This window comes from Biomphalaria glabrata, chromosome 15 (assembly GCF_947242115.1).
Source record: "Biomphalaria glabrata chromosome 15, xgBioGlab47.1, whole genome shotgun sequence".
NCBI lineage: Eukaryota > Metazoa > Mollusca > Gastropoda > Planorbidae > Biomphalaria > Biomphalaria glabrata.
Window position 1 is genome coordinate 10,290,348 of NC_074725.1, and position 14,186 is coordinate 10,304,533.

Sequence of the window (14,186 nt, forward strand, 5' to 3'; positions counted from 1 at the left end):
AAGTTCGTAGTTCTTCGCTTATATTGTACTAGCATTATCCACCGGATACGCCAGTTTGTTCCCAAACTATATAAATATATTGTATTGTTTTGTAATTTATTTAAAATTTTAAAACCATCTTTACAACCTCGCTCAAATATGTGCGCGTGTGGTGTATGTGTGTGTGTGTGAGAGAGGTGTATGTGGGCTAATGTCAAACCAAAACAGATTCTGTTGTTCATCAAAAAGAAATATATTTTGTTGACAAAAACAAAATGCCCATTTAAATATAGATACTTCATCGAGATCTATATATATATATATTTTTTTTGGGTCGTGACGAGTGATATCGTGTCAAAGCAGGGGCGGTCCGGACAGGGCATCCTTTTCAAAGGCGTCTCTTAACATAATATGTCTTGACAGAAAATATGGACGGCAAACAGCCCGAGGGTATTAGCGTTACGCACGTCGTGTTTGATAAAGGAAACTGTTTCAAAGCAATCGTCTGGCTCTGAACAATTTGTCTTTGAAATCCGATCAAGTCCTGACTTTGAGCCTTTAAGCTGTCATTTAAAAAAACAACATACGAACAAAACAGAACCAGCCATTCTAATCGTACGTAGGATAAAATACATGTCTTACATCTGTTGGTGTAGGCTACAGACTTATTTAAATTGTGTTGATTCTTTAACACCATCTTGCTTTTACTTGTAGCCCAGTTCTGGTTCAAACAGCACTTGGAACCTTTTGAAGCGGGCTTCTTGTGCTGATATATTTCTATGTCTATACCAGCATTGCACAACGGCCGTTGATTTTTCTCTAGACTATATTTACCGGTATATATTTGTTTTTGTTATGTTTGGCACCTTCTCTCCTAAGTTTTGTTTGTTTGCATAAAACGGCCCGCTCTAACATGCTGTTAAACTTTTGAATTCTAGTATCTGTTATATTGAATTGAGCAGCCGGCTCTTTCTCACTCTCTCTCTTTTTCATTCTCTCTTTTTTCTCTTTCTCTTACCCCCCCCCCCCCGATTGATTTGGAACGGTCCGGTATCTCTCTGTCTTTCCTTCATATTTTTTTCCTTCCCCCCCCCTCTCTCTCTCTTTTACTCCTTTTTTCCCCCTGTGTATCCTGCGCAATGTAATGCTCTCCTATTTAGAATTATATATTCTTAAATTAGAACGGTCTGTTATATTTTTTCTTTGTTTAGAATTGTCTTTGAACAAGTAAAATAAACAAAATAACATAATAATTAAAAAAGATAATTCCTACTTTATGAGGCTGATGACTGTTTCGTAAGAGCGAATATTACAGTCTTAAAAACTCACGAATGATATATTTAAAAAAAATAAAATTTAACCCCATCATATTCTTTCTGGTTAAGCGTGTGTATAAACCTACCCAGGGTCATTGTATATAAAATTCTATCGATAGGTCTATAGATCTAGACTTTACATACGCTGCTCAAAATGTTCGTGAAGATCTATTGATTTATTAAAATCTTTAATTAATAGAGACAAAGATGTGGTCTGTTCAAGATAAAGACATTCTAGTCCTCTAGCCAACTTTAATTTTTTTTTTAAATATAATTTGAAAAATTTTCCAGTGTGACCAAATAGCTGGTAATTCGTTTCCCAAAGATATACAGCAACTGTCAAATTTCTAGGGAAATCATTAAACCCGTTTTCGACAACCGTGTCCGCCCATCCAAACTTCTAAGCCCAAGAATTGGCTGATCTGTCAAAAACAAAAGGAAAAATAACACATTTTTTTTATACTTGTGTCTATTTTTAACAAGTATTCTTTCTCTCATACTCTTTTCTGTGATATATTTTTACTTTACCGCGCTTTAATGACATTTGCGTGAACTAGTCTATCCATATGTTTACAATAGTGCCCACTGTGTTTGTCACGCATGCTGCTGTTCGTCTATCAGAAAGTCAACATTATTTTGGTAGTGCGGAGTCAACGCCTCAGCCATCACCAGGCTCTTGATGTCTGAGTCCAGGTAGGAGGCCACGACCGCCAGCAGGATGACCACGCAGGCCTCTAGGGTTAGCATGATTAGAGTGATGGTGACCAACCAGTAGGCAATCTTGTAGAGACTCGGACTGCATATGTTGATATCTTGGAGGCTATAGAGTGGCAAAGTGACGTACACTAAGCCACATCCTGAAAAACAAAGAAACAAGTATATCGAGCTTTAATGCAATGATTCTCAAACTTTTCTTGAAGTACTCTTTTAGCAAACTCTGTATCTTTTTTTTCCGCCGTCAAGATTATGTTCCACTATACATACTTAAATCTATCGCCCCCCCCTCCATCCTGGATCCCCAATCTCTATACCTTTTCTTACTAGCAGTGTTGGTTGATTTGGAGGGGATGGAGCGGTTAAATACCGCCATCTCTTACTTCTATATTTACTAAGAAAACAAATTTAGAGGAAAAGAAGAAGGGCGAACTTAAGAGGGTGTAGCGATGTCATTAAAAAACGGATATATAGTTAAGATTAGTAACGAATATCTATATACAAGCTATGTAATTTCTCTGGAAATATACGACCGTCCGCCCTTTTTTTTGGGGGACGCGGGGTGGTCTAAAGGTGGGGACGATCGCACTTGGTTTCCCTCCCTCTGGATTAGATAGTGTCAGAACCACTGTCCAAATAAGACGTACCTGTCAGAAACAACTACATTCAAGCTACCTGTCAGAAATACTGTCAGCAAGTAGACCTACCTGTCAGAAATACTGTCAACAAGTAGACATACCTGTCAGAAATACTGTCTGCAAGTAGACCTACCTGTCAGAAATACTGTCAGCAAGTAGACCTACCTGTCAGAAATACTGTCAGCAAGTAGACCTACCTGTCAGAAATACTGTCAGCAACTAGACCTACCTGTCAGAAATACTGTCAGCAAGTAGACCTACCTGTCAGAAATACTGTCAGCAACTAGACCTACCTGTCAGAAATACTGTCAACAAGTAGACCTACCTGTCAGAAATACTGTCAACAAGTAGACCTACCTGTCAGAAATACTGTCAGCAAGTAGACCTACCTGTCAGAAATACTGTCAACAAGTAGACCTACCTGTCAGAAATACTGTCAGCAAGTAGACCTACCTGTCAGAAATACTGTCAGCAAGTAGACCTACCTGTCAGAAATACTGTCAGCAACTAGACCTACCTGTCAGAAATACTGTCAGCAACTAGACCTACCTGTCAGAAATACTGTCAACAAATAGACCTACCTGTCAGAAATACTGTCAACAAGTAGACCTACCTGTCAGAAATACTGTCAACAAGTAGACCTACCTGTCAGAAATACTGTCAACAAGTAGACCTACCTGTCAAATACTGTCAGCAACTAGACCTACCTGTCAGAAATACTGTCAGCAAGTAGACCTACCTGTCAGAAATACTGTCAGCAAGTAGACCTACCTGTCAGAAATACTGCCTACAAGTAGACCTACCTGTCAGAAATACTGCCTACAAGTAGACCTACCTGTCAGAAATACTGTCAGCAAGTAGACCTACCTGTCAGAAATACTGTCAGCAAGTAGACCTACCTGTCAGAAATACTGTCAGCAACTAGACCTACCTGTCAGAAATACTGTCAACAAGTAGACCTACCTGTCAGAAATACTGTCAACAAGTAGACCTACCTGTCAGAAATACTGTCAACAAGTAGACCTACCTGTCAGAAATACTGTCAGCAAGTAGACCTACCTGTCAAATACTGTCAGCAACTAGACCTACCTGTCAGAAATACTGTCAGCAAGTAGACCTACCTGTCAGAAATACTGTCAGCAAGTAGACCTACCTGTCAGAAATACTGCCTACAAGTAGACCTACCTGTCAGAAATACTGCCTACAAGTAGACCTACCTGTCAGAAATACTGTCAGCAAGTAGACCTACCTGTCAGAAATACTGCCTACAAGTAGACCTACCTGTCAGAAATACTGTCAGCAAGTAGACCTACCTGTCAGAAATACTGTCAGCAAGTAGACCTACCTGTCAGAAATACTGCCTACAAGTAGACCTACCTGTCAGAAATACTGTCAGCAAGTAGACCTACCTGTCAGAAATACTGCCTACAAGTAGACCTACCTGTCAGAAATACTGTCAGCAAGTAGACCTACCATTCAGAAACACTGTCAACTACTAGACCTACCTGTCAGAAAGACAACAAACTCCACGCTCAACAAGGCCCACGTAATGGCGAACGTTCTTTTCTCCCTGATCTCATAGTCGTAGTCGCTGTACATCCACTTCATTGACACAAACCACAGGTCCCTCAGAGAACCCAAGAATCCGCCCACGATTAGGTAGATGGGTACGGCAGGCTCGTCACGGCATTCTTTTAAGAAAAAGCAACCCACCAACAGCTGGAACACAGAATCAAAAACACACACCAATAGAAACAGATGACCTTTACGTCAACTGCCCTAGGTCGGAAAGGGAAACTTAATTTTACAAAAGAACAAACTGATCTATAGCATAGTCTGTTTCAACTTTCTTTTTTTGGTGTCCCAAACTAAATGGCTACAATAATCAGTGGTGCTCAACCTATTTAGGCCTTAGGGGCCAGATAAATCTCCGATATAGATGCCACCCACGGTCAAAGGATCATAACAGGGATTTAACTCAAATTTTTTCGGACATCTTGAAGACGACATGACTGTGCATCAATGAAAAACTTAAAATCTCGTGAATATTGTGAAGAAATTGTAATTCCCACTTGTTAGTAATTTGTGTGTTTGTGTAAACTGTACAAAGTAATCATATGAGTGCGTTCTCTTGTGCCGATTCATTAATCACTATCTCTCGTTAATGGTAGCTATTAAAATATAAACTTTAAAAAGATTGTCTGAAAAAAGTATTTAAAAAAAAAGGGAAAAGGAAATAATTTAATGATGTTATGTCTGTACAATTTATTCTATTGTAGAATTTGGAATACACCTCATGCAGTAGTGGCGTAGCAAGGTATCAGAAGGCTTAATTTCAGTGAGGGATTCAGGAGACCGCTTGGCTTGGCGTCTTTTGGAGCCCCATCACATTGGATGATGGCGTAATATTTAATGTACAAACAAATTTCGAACAATCGTTTTTGGGGGCCCCTCAAGTGGAGGATTTTCAAATTTGGACAGTACATAAACATTAAGACAATTTATTGTATGTATTCAGCGCCCGTAAGAGTTCTCAAATGTACTAAATAATTATCTTTCAATAGCTCAAGTGGGACCGTTTCGCGCCATGGTTGCTGCGCTAGTGAGCACCATTAGTACCGGGTAGCTTTAGGCTTTATATATGTTTTCATTACTAATGAAAGGGAGAGAAGCAAAGAAAAAGAGTCTAGTAGTAGATTGCGTACCTTTGAATGAGTTTAAGTTGAGTTGAGTTTTGAGTTTAGGCACATCGGCACATAAATTATGTCTTGCAGCGTGACAATGATAATATTTTTTATGGATGTAATATCTTGCGAAGATGATCCATGGTAAACTTCTAAATCTAAATGATCCATGGTAAACTTCTAAATCTATATGATCCATGGTAAACTTTCTAAATCTAAATGATCCATGGTAAACTTTCTAAATCTAAATGATCCATGGTAAACTTTCTAAATCTAAATGATCCATGGTAAACTTTCTAAATCTAAATGATCCATGGTAAACTTTCTAAATCTAAATGATCCATGGTAAACTTCTAAATCTAAATGATCCATGGTAAACTTTCTAAATCTAAATGATCCATGGTAAACTTCTAAATCTAAATGATCCATGGTAAACTTCTAAATCTAAATGATCCATGGTAAACTTCTAAATCTAAATGATCCATGGTAAACTTCTAAATCTAAATGATCCATGATAAACTTCTAAATCTAAATGATCCATGGTAAACTTCTAAATCTAAATGATCCATGGTAAACTTCTAAATCTAAATGATCCATGGTAAACTTTCTAAATCTAAATAATCCATGGTAAACTTCTAAATCTATATGATCCATGGTAAACTTCTAAATCTAAATAATCCATGGTAAACTTTCTAAATCTAAATGATCCATGGTAAACTTCTAAATCTAAATGATCCATGGTAAACTTCTAAATCTAAATGATCCATGGTAAACTTTCTAAATCTAAATGATCCATGGTAAACTTTCTAAATCTAAATGATCCATGGTAAACTTTCTAAATCTAAATGATCCATGGTAAACTTTCTAAATCTAAATGATCCATGGTAAACTTTCTAAATCTAAATGATCCATGGTAAACTTCTAAATCTAAATGATCCATGGTAAACTTCTAAATCTATATGATCCATGGTAAACTTTCTAAATCTAAATGATCCATGGTAAACTTTCTAAATCTAAATGATCCATGGTAAACTTTCTAAATCTAAATGATCCATGGTAAACTTTCTAAATCTAAATGATCCATGGTAAACTTTCTAAATCTAAATGATCCATGGTAAACTTCTAAATCTAAATGATCCATGGTAAACTTTCTAAATCTAAATGATCCATGGTAAACTTCTAAATCTAAATGATCCATGGTAAACTTCTAAATCTAAATGATCCATGGTAAACTTCTAAATCTAAATGATCCATGGTAAACTTCTAAATCTAAATGATCCATGATAAACTTCTAAATCTAAATGATCCATGGTAAACTTCTAAATCTAAATGATCCATGGTAAACTTCTAAATCTAAATGATCCATGGTAAACTTTCTAAATCTAAATAATCCATGGTAAACTTCTAAATCTATATGATCCATGGTAAACTTCTAAATCTAAATAATCCATGGTAAACTTTCTAAATCTAAATGATCCATGGTAAACTTCTAAATCTAAATGATCCATGGTAAACTTCTAAATCTAAATGATCCATGGTAAACTTTCTAAATCTAAATGATCCATGGTAAACTTTCTAAATCTAAATGATCCATGGTAAACTTTCTAAATCTAAATGATCCATGGTAAACTTTCTAAATCTAAATGATCCATGGTAAACTTTCTAAATCTAAATGATCCATGGTAAACTTCTAAATCTAAATGATCCATGGTAAACTTTCTAAATCTAAATGATCCATGGTAAACTTCTAAATCTAAATGATCCATGGTAAATTTCTAAATCTAAATGATCCATGGTAAACTTCTAAATCTAAATGATCCATGGTAAACTTCTAAATCTAAATGATCCATGATAAACTTCTAAATCTAAATGATCCATGGTAAACTTCTAAATCTAAATGATCCATGGTAAACTTCTAAATCTAAATGATCCATGGTAAACTTTCTAAATCTAAATAATCCATGGTAAACTTCTAAATCTATATGATCCATGGGCGTAGCCAGGGGGGGGTTCTTGGGGTTCAAACCCCCCCCGAAATGAAATCCCCCCCCCGGGGGGGGGGGGGGTGGAACGGAATTAAGTGACTGATTTTTGCTTTCATTTTGTTTATTTTAGGTGAGATTTTAATACTAAATCATCACTTACCACAGCACAGCCGAGGGGGTTTTGAGTTATAAACCCTCTACCAGGGGGTTTTGAGTTTAAAACCCAGTACCAGGGGGTTTTGAAATAAAAAAAAACCCTATCAGGGGGTTTTGAGATACAAATCCATCTACTAGGGGGTTTTGAGTTTCAAACCCCCTACTAGGGGCTTTGAGTTTAAAACCCCCTACAGGGGGTTTTGAGTTTTAAACCCCCTACAGGGGGTTTTGAGTTTTAAACCCCCTACCGGAGGTTTTTGCAGTTAAATCCCCCTCTTCTATAAAACAAAACCAAAAAAAATGCAAACAACAATCCCCAAATTCCAACTGCACAGTTAAGGAAGATTTTGATTTTTAAACCCCCTCCAAAATTTACGATAAACCCCCTCTTCAATGTAAAAAAAAACAAATTACACATTCAAATTCTATGAGCGTAGCCAAAGGGGTTTTGAGTTTAACCCCCCCCCCCTTCCAGTTGGGGTTTGAAGCGAAAAAATACCTCTTCAATATAAAAAAAAAAGCAAATTACACACTATAAAATCTATGAGCATAGCCAAAGGGGTTTTGAGTTGATGGCTTTTTCTTTAAAGTTTAAAACCCCTCCAGATGGTTTTGAGTTTAAAATTCCCCTACAGAGCGTTTAGAGTTGAAAACCTCTCTCTTCAATATTATTTTAAAGAAAACTATAGTCACCGAATTCTATGATCGCATCTAAATGGGGTTTTGAATAAAAAAAAAACAAAAAAAACTCCAGAGATTTTTAAATTTAAAACCCCTCAACAGATGATTTGACCAAAAAACTTTCCTTTTCGATATAAAATTTAAAGCGAAATACAGCAGGCATGTAATTCAAGGAGCGTAGTCAAGAAAGGTTACACATTTCTACCAGTGGCTTGGGCCCCATTAATAGGCCTAAAGTGTGAGTAGTCTTCTGCCGAAATTGAAAAACATTAAATGTGGCTCAACAAAGATGGCTAAGATAGATTTTAGGAGTCAGTCATAGAGATCGGTTCTAAATCAAAGAAATCATATGCCGAACTGTGAGTCGAATTCTTAGTAAGGTTGTGACAGAGCGTCGCATGAGGTTTTGCGGGACATGTTCTCCGACAAAATGAATTACGCAAAATAAGAGTTGCGGAAACAGCTTGCCGGAAAATGCGCCGAATGGCGCGATAGGGTCTAAGTCAGTAAGAATAGATCATTAGGTTTTTGAAATAAAACTTTGTAATAGCAAGATAATGCACTGTAGATACCTCAGAATATGCATTTTGTAGGCTTTCAATACCAGAAATAGTGCTCGGCGGCGGGGCTTCGCCCCGCGCTGGGGGAGCTCTGCGAGCTCCCCCAGACCCCCTTGCTGGTAAGGGCGGGGAGTCTACAATAAACAATAAACGTCTTCCGAAAGGGTCAGAATGTAATAAAGATTTATTATGTACACACACACACATATATACTTTTTTTTCGCGGGGGGGGGGGGGGCGGGGGGAAATCTCCCCCCCCCCCCCCAAAACCCTCCCCGAAAAAAAATCCTGGCTACGCCCATGATATGATCCATGGTAAACTTCAAAATCTAAATAATCCATGGTAAACTTTCTAAATCTAAATGATCCATGGTAAACTTCTAAATCTAAATGATCCATGGTAAACTTCTAAATCTAAATGATCCATGGTAAACTTTCTAAATCTAAATGATCCATGGTAAACTTTCTAAATCTAAATGATCCATGGTAAACTTTCTAAATCTAAATGATCCATGGTAAACTTTCTAAATCTAAATGATCCATGGTAAACTTTCTAAATCTAAATGATCCATGGTAAACTTTCTAAATCTAAATGATCCATGGTAAACTTCTAAATCTAAATGATCCATGGTAAACTTTCTAAATCTAAATGATCCATGGTAAACTTCTAAATCTAAATGATCCATGGTAAACTTCTAAATCTAAATGATCCATGGTAAACTTCTAAATCTAAATGATCCATGATAAACTTCTAAATCTAAATGATCCATGGTAAACTTCTAAATCTAAATGATCCATGGTAAACTTCTAAATCTAAATGATCCATGGTAAACTTTCTAAATCTAAATAATCCATGGTAAACTTCTAAATCTATATGATCCATGGTAAACTTCTAAATCTAAATAATCCATGGTAAACTTTCTAAATCTAAATGATCCATGGTAAACTTCTAAATCTAAATGATCCATGGTAAACTTCTAAATCTAAATGATCCATGGTAAACTTCTAAATCTAAATGAAATCCAAGTCTGGCATGGTGGAATTAAAGGGAAAGGGGGGGGGGGGCGATTGATGACACGGTCAAAACAATATAAATGGTTAACAAAATGTACAATATACTTCAAGATAGTGTAAGAGAGAGAGAGAGAGAGAGAGAGAGAGAGAGAGATTTCAGTAACATACTAGAATGACATACTTCAATGACAAACTAGAGTGACATACTTCAGTGACATGTAACAGTAGAGAGAGTATTGCGAGCTTTTTTTGTTTAAAGATTAAGATGTTCCTTCATCAATAATGATTAGTAAAATAGTATTATAAGAAGTATAATACGATGCACACTTATGTATATAGTACTTTAAATACAAAAATAAGCGTGGATCAGGCAATAAATTCAATTCAGTTCCTAATTTTGGTTTTCATTGGTTCAGTGTCTTGAATGAATACATTTCTTTTGCATGGAATTTTTTGTATTTGGAGAAACTGCCTCTTTAGTTTGGTTGTAAAAAAATTTGTTTAAACTAATGAAAGTTTAAGCTTACAATGAACTGAGTCTTCTTTTCAGAACTGCATCACATTTAAGTAGAAAAAAAAATTTCCCAAATTATGAAGTAATAATTGAATGAGGCATCTCACTGAATTGGACATATCATTGAGTGTAGCACTAACTGTGGCATCTCGTTGACTTAGCGTTAAATGAGTCACCAGTACCAATCAAGAAAATACTCCATTTGCTTACACACCAGCCATTTTTGTGGCCTATTCTCCCCACCTTCAACTAATGTTATTCCCCTCACAAGTTCTCAAGTATTACCTTGGTCAGCGGGAGGATGGCGCCAACTAGTGCACATGTTACAAAGCAGGAATCAGAGATGATTAAGGTGAACAGCTTCCTCACAAAGCTAACTGGCCCGCTAGACTGGCGCCTCGCGTCGCTGATCATCATCACCAGGGACTTCCTCCTGAGAGACTGAGATGGATCTCGGCCGGCCGACGCTTCCTTCAGGCTTTTATTGAGAGACTCCACGTCATGGACAGCTGCGTTGTTACTGACGTTCATAGAAGATTCAAACATTCTCCACCTTCAACCTTTACTCAATTGATGAACATGTCTGGAAAAAAGAAAATCACATACATTGTACAATTCTATCTACAATTGAAAACCAGCGCAATCAGCGACAGAGTAACATAAACAGATCTTAAGATGACTTTAGATTTGTCTGCGTTGGTGAAGACAAAAAATGGAGGTCACAGCGTTCTCCTCAATAAACTCTAAAGATGTATAGTTTTTAGAATGTTGTTGATCTAATATGACGATGTGTTTAACCAATACATTTCATTGCACCCAAGTGCAACAAGATTACAAAGAAAGTTTGTGTTATCACACAAACTTAGAGGCGGCCTCCATGGGTCTACCCATGAGACATTTGTTTGATAAATAATGCTGGTTAAAAGAAAACACGGGTTTCAAACTACATATAAAAATAAAGTCGATAAATGTATTTTGTTCTGTATTTTACCTTTACCTATCCCTTAGTCTACTAGACCGTAGGGGCACCATGCAAGATTCGTCGACCTTCTTTCCTCATTCTTCTCTGTATTTCGCCTTAATTAGAACCTCTTTCAATGGCAGGCCCATCCATTCTTTTATCTTGTCCTCCCATCACTTTCTCTGTCTGCCTGTTCTTCTTTTACTGGTACTGTTCCCTGAAGGAAGGTCTTTGCGAGCCCCGAAGATCTTGTAATATGGCCATAGATTTTAAGCTTGCGTTTCTTTACAATAGTTAGCAGGTCATCATGTAGTAAACCTGTCTCTAATCTCTTGGTTTGTGATGCGGTCTTTGAATGTGATACCTAGGATGCTTCTGTAGCATTTCAATTCCATTGCTAGGATCCTCCTCTATAGCTCTGCAGTCAGCGTCCAAGACTCACGAGCATATAAAAATGTGGCCATGACCAGGGAGCGCATCAATCTGATTTAGATGCTAAGCCTTTGTCTTTCCATATTATTTTAAGTTTCATTCAGAATACAGAACATTTCGCTTTCCACTTCATGGAAACACCATACTTAAAACAAAGAGACGTTGACGATGGGTAGGCCACACCTTTCGCAAGCCTGCATCCAGCATCACAAGACAAACCCTCACTTGGAACCCCCAATGAAAGAGGAATAGGCCCAGAAATACATGGCGCCAAGATTTGGAAGCAGATAATCTAGATCTAGTTTCCATCAATAGGAAAAGAAATTGATAAGGAATCAAGGACAAAGCCTTATTATTTCTATGCTTGGTTTCACTATCTTCCTATCATTCACATAGTTCCTATAAAGACTATTTCTTACATATGTTGGTGTTGGTTGAACTTACCTTTCATATTGAGCAGATGAAATAAATGGAGTAAATATAAGGTAATAAAATCAACATTCAGTCACCATTAAGAGATTCCAATCATGCAACTTCCAGAGCAGTTCCTTCTCCGGTTTTACTTTGTTCGGGATTTCCCTAAAGTTATGCGAGAATTTGATTTCCTTATTGGAGAATTTCATAAATGGCAGGTAATTATAAAAAGCTAGCTAGTTGGTGTATCCGGTTTACAGAAAATAGAAAGTGTTGATTACCTATGTGACACAGACCTATAAATATATATATATATATATGCTGTGCTATGTAATTTAAAAGGTATAAGATTATTATGGAGTGTGTGGGCGTATTTCTATGGTGACGGTGGAAAGAGGCTAAGGACTGGTTCTGAATGATGCAAGATAGGTGGCGTTGTCGTCATTGGTCTTACTTACGACTTCAGAACGTGAGATGGAGAGGTTTCGTTATTGTACTGTTGGATTTTCTTTAAAATTTATTACTTAAGTCTAGGACATTTATTGTATCTATTACCTTACCTTTACCTATCTTTTTGTCTGTTGGACCGTTGGGGCACCATGCAAGATTATTCGACCGTCTTTCTCGATTCCTCTCTGTCTTTTGCCTTAGAATCTCTTTCAAAGGCAGGCCCGCTCATTCTCTTATGTTGTCCTCCCATCGCCTTCTATGTCTGTCTTTTCTTCTTTTTCCTGGTACTGTTCCCTGAAGGAAGGTCTTTGCGAGCCCCGAAGATTTTTAGCTTCAGTAACCCTGTCTCTAATCTATATACATGTATATATATCTATATCTATATTATAATAACAGTTATATTAAGTTATATTGCGCAACTTTCATGCTTATAGCATTGCTCATAGCGCTATTGTCCAATCTCATTTGTGGACCAGTGGGGAAGGGGCGTATCTGGAAGAGTTTTTTTCCGTGCTGCCTTTAGGCACTCATTAAACAACTCTGTTAGAGTCGAATGTCGAACCTCGAGTCCAAGCGTACTTAGCCTTTCGACCACACATCCCACTTTTTAGAACTATAAAATGAAATTTCTTAACTATAACGCTTGTAGCAAAAACTATTTTTATTATTTGTTGGAAACATCCCCTTTCAATATTGCATCCTTGATATTGCTTAGAAGCAAACATTTTTTTCATGAAAATCCCAAAGTTCACATGACCATCTACTTGAAATGCAAAATCCTCATCATAATCCTTATCGTCTATCTCTTGACTTTCCTCGCCAGAAGGACTGTGACATACTACCGTAACAAAACGTGCAACATTTCCAGGTCAACGAGTTTGTTTAAAAAAGATCTCAAGAGAGAGGCCGGTCCATTCTTGTACGTTGTCCAGCCATTTTCTCTTTGGACCCCTCTCCGTTCTCACTCCGCTGTATCTTGAAGAATGCAAATGCAGTCTTTAAAAGATACTAAGGATTAACATTTTCTCTTCAACAAGACAATCATAATGGAAAATTGCTTTTATAGCTTTTTTTGAGATCTAAACGTGACAGACGGACGGACAGAGAGAAGATTTTTTTCCCTTTCAGAGGCCGCTATAAAAAAATCTAATGTCGAGTAGGAAAAACGTATCTTTATTAAGTCACTTTCATTGTGTTTAAGATTAATGGAGACATCTTAAGAAAAGTAACAGTAATACATTTTCCTTTTCAGATTTCACTGTCACGTTTTTACGAGAATGTCACGCAGCCAGCACAACAAACAACAACCTTTATTTTTCCCAACCAAATTCACGTGGAGTTCGATGGATTCAAAATACTAAAGATCCGGAAATTCGAAACCCACTTCTTCATAAAGATTTGATTTCGCCAGCCCTCGTTTTGGAAGACTCTCCACTTTTTAAATGAGTTTGAGTTTTGAGTTCTGAGTTTAGGCACATCGGCACAATTTAGGCCATGTCGTGCCCGTAATCCTTTAAGGATCACTCTCCCTTTACATAACAAGGGCTAAATTTTATACAGTTAAATCATTAAAAACAAGGTCTATTCACAGTTAAAATAGTAAAGTAGTAAAACTTTAATAATTTGGTAAAAATCTTATGTAAATATCATATGTTCGCAATTCATAAATCAGATCCGAGCATTGGTGT

At 37.0% G+C, this 14,186-nt stretch overlaps 1 protein-coding gene across 1 annotated transcript; it reads right to left on the reverse strand.

Moving 5' to 3' along the window:
* Positions 1 to 1,512: 1,512 nt before the first annotated feature.
* Positions 1,513 to 12,207, reverse strand: LOC106055741 (uncharacterized). Its single transcript, XM_056011763.1, has 4 exons — positions 12,079 to 12,207; positions 10,527 to 10,824; positions 4,153 to 4,366; positions 1,513 to 2,152 (listed from the first exon to the last, which is right to left on the reverse strand). Exons 2-4 carry the CDS (start codon positions 10,785 to 10,787, stop codon positions 1,890 to 1,892), a joined length of 738 nt encoding a protein of 245 aa, XP_055867738.1. The 5' UTR covers positions 10,788 to 10,824; positions 12,079 to 12,207; the 3' UTR covers positions 1,513 to 1,889.
* Between the last annotated feature and the right edge of the window lie 1,979 nt (positions 12,208 to 14,186).

Bases quoted from the DNA above. Each gene is read 5' to 3' on its own strand.
- LOC106055741 (XM_056011763.1), bottom strand. From the start codon at position 10,787: ATGTTTGAATCTTCTATGAACGTCAGTAACAACGCAGCTGTCCATGAC. The intron at 4,367-10,526 runs GTAATACTTGAG...TCTGTGTTCCAG, and splicing joins CCATCCTCCCGCTGACCAAG to CTGTTGGTGGGTTGCTTTTT. The intron at 2,153-4,152 runs GTAGGTCTAGTA...TTTGTTTTTCAG, and splicing joins GTTTGTTGTCTTTCTGACAG to GATGTGGCTTAGTGTACGTC.